Raw genomic sequence first — 2,080 nt, 5'->3', positions numbered from 1 at the left:
AAAAAAAAAAACTGAAAATGAGATGAATGTCAGTCACTGTTTGTGTTCCATATATTGCTTGTAGGATTGCTTTTACTGGAAAAAGTAAAGAATTCTGATGGACATAATCCTTGGTTTTGCAATACATTCATGATTCCTAATCACTGTTGTTTTGATAATTGCAGCATATCGGTGACTTCAATTTTCCAAGGTTAGCAGATTTCGGTGCTGCAATCTCTGGGGCAAACAAGCTGCAATGCCAACAAGTGCTTGAAGAACTAGATGTAAAACACTTCGCCAGATGCATAAACCTTTTTTTTTTTTCTTACCAAATATAGATTTTTGAGATCAAGCTAAATCCTTATTAAAAATTTCCTATCTTTGCCCATCTTGATATTAGTTTCGATCAGCATATGTACTGATTGAGAAGACTTCCATAGCTATGGTTAATGGTATGCTCCCAAGTTATTTGCATATGTATTGGTTAGTTACTAGTGTGGTAAAGAAAGTACTAGAAATCCTCATCATGGAAGCACGGTTTGAGGAATTGGATCAGATTGGTATCATCCTTGACCTATCTCAATTCTTGGCCGATACCGTATTGGTCGATCGGTACCAACAAAGGGTAAAACAGTAAAAAATGCTTTTTTAATTGATCCCAGGGGTATTTCTGTCCAATCTGGACCATCCATTTCAGGATCGGATCGGATCGGATAGGTATCGTCCTTGACCGATCCCAACCCCAATTCTGTCTTCTCAAACCTTACATTGAAGGGAACAATTTATAGACAATCACACAAAACAATACACTGTTACATGTTGAAACAGTAGGTATGTCTTTATTTTTGTTGAATTAGATAGATGTAATAGACTACAAATTTTTGTTCCCCAAAATTATCTGTGAAGTTAGGTTTCATGTTAATTTCACCAACGGCTTGTTGGAAAAATATAGCTTCACTGAGATTGTTTGCCATTGGGAGATTCCAACGTTATACAGAGAAATATAGCAACTTCTGCTGGAATCAAGGTTCCTGATGGAGGACCTTTAGGGAAGAAAGGGAAAATCAGAGTAGGAAGGGGGAGGAGGGGAATCACACACTTCACTGGTGCACAAACTCAACATCTTCATTCAATAATCAAATCACTCTCTAAATCTTCAATCGGTTACAGTCAATATATAGGAAAATAGGAACATGAAATTAGAAACTTAACTGAAATGGAAACTAGCCTAAACTAGGAAATAACTGTAAAAAGGAAACCAAAGCAAGGAAATAAATCATACTCCTACGTTCAAGTCTGGAAAATAAAAGCATGAAATAAAATACTAAGTAAACTATTAATTTTATTTCCAACCCTTGTTGGACCAAAACCCTAGGCTGGACCGATTCTTCTTGGCTCTTGGCTTCCAAAGTCGGTCATGCTGGTCCAGCCAAGTAAGGGGAGCCGTATCTGCATCAACTCTCCTCATCTGAAAAGAACTCGACTCCGTCGAGTTAGGAAAAGGACCGAGGAGACCTTCTGAAGGAATACGCTGAATGAGGAACGATCCCACCATCTTCTTGAGCTTAATTCCAGGGAGATCTTTGGCAGGATGAAACTTCATAGTCTTGTTGGCATGCTTGAAAGCATAGGTATTGGCATAGCCACAATGCTGTACTTTCTTATCAAACAACCAAGGTCGACCAAGAAGGATATGACACACCTTCAGAGGGAGGACATCACATTGGACTGTATCTTTAAATCCACCAATAGAATATGTGACCAAGCACTTATCTGTGATTTTGAGATTAGTGTTGTTCACCCAAGCAACCTTGTAAGGATTAGGATGTGGTTCTGTATTCAATCCAAGCTTACGAACGTCTTCAGAGACAACATTAGTGCAACTGCCTCCATCAATGACCAAGGTTAGCAACTGATCATTGCACTTCACACGAGTCTAAAAAACACTACTGCGGCGCCAATTTTCATTGTCAGTGGCCTTCTGAGTGGTCAACACATGACGAATGACATAAAAAGGTTGTTGGTCTTCGTCACTGAGAGTGTCATTGACTTCACCTGTTGCACGCTCTTCTCTTAAATCAACTGTGTCAGAACTAAGTTG

General features: G+C 38.9%; 1 protein-coding gene across 1 annotated transcript in view; it reads left to right on the top strand.

The window, feature by feature from the left end:
• The window catches only part of LOC122091658 (lon protease homolog 1, mitochondrial-like), a 25,679-nt gene that overhangs the window by 3,913 nt on the left and 19,686 nt on the right, over window positions 1–2,080 (top strand). Inside the window, exon 7 of the mRNA XM_042661701.1 lies at window positions 165–263. Within this exon, the coding sequence (XP_042517635.1) occupies window positions 165–263 (99 nt within the window). The remainder of the gene's footprint in view (window positions 1–164; window positions 264–2,080) is intronic.

Source organism: Macadamia integrifolia, chromosome 10, assembly GCF_013358625.1.
Source record: "Macadamia integrifolia cultivar HAES 741 chromosome 10, SCU_Mint_v3, whole genome shotgun sequence".
Lineage (NCBI taxonomy): Eukaryota > Viridiplantae > Streptophyta > Magnoliopsida > Proteales > Proteaceae > Macadamia > Macadamia integrifolia.
This window is presented reverse-complemented; position numbering and strand designations above follow the sequence as displayed.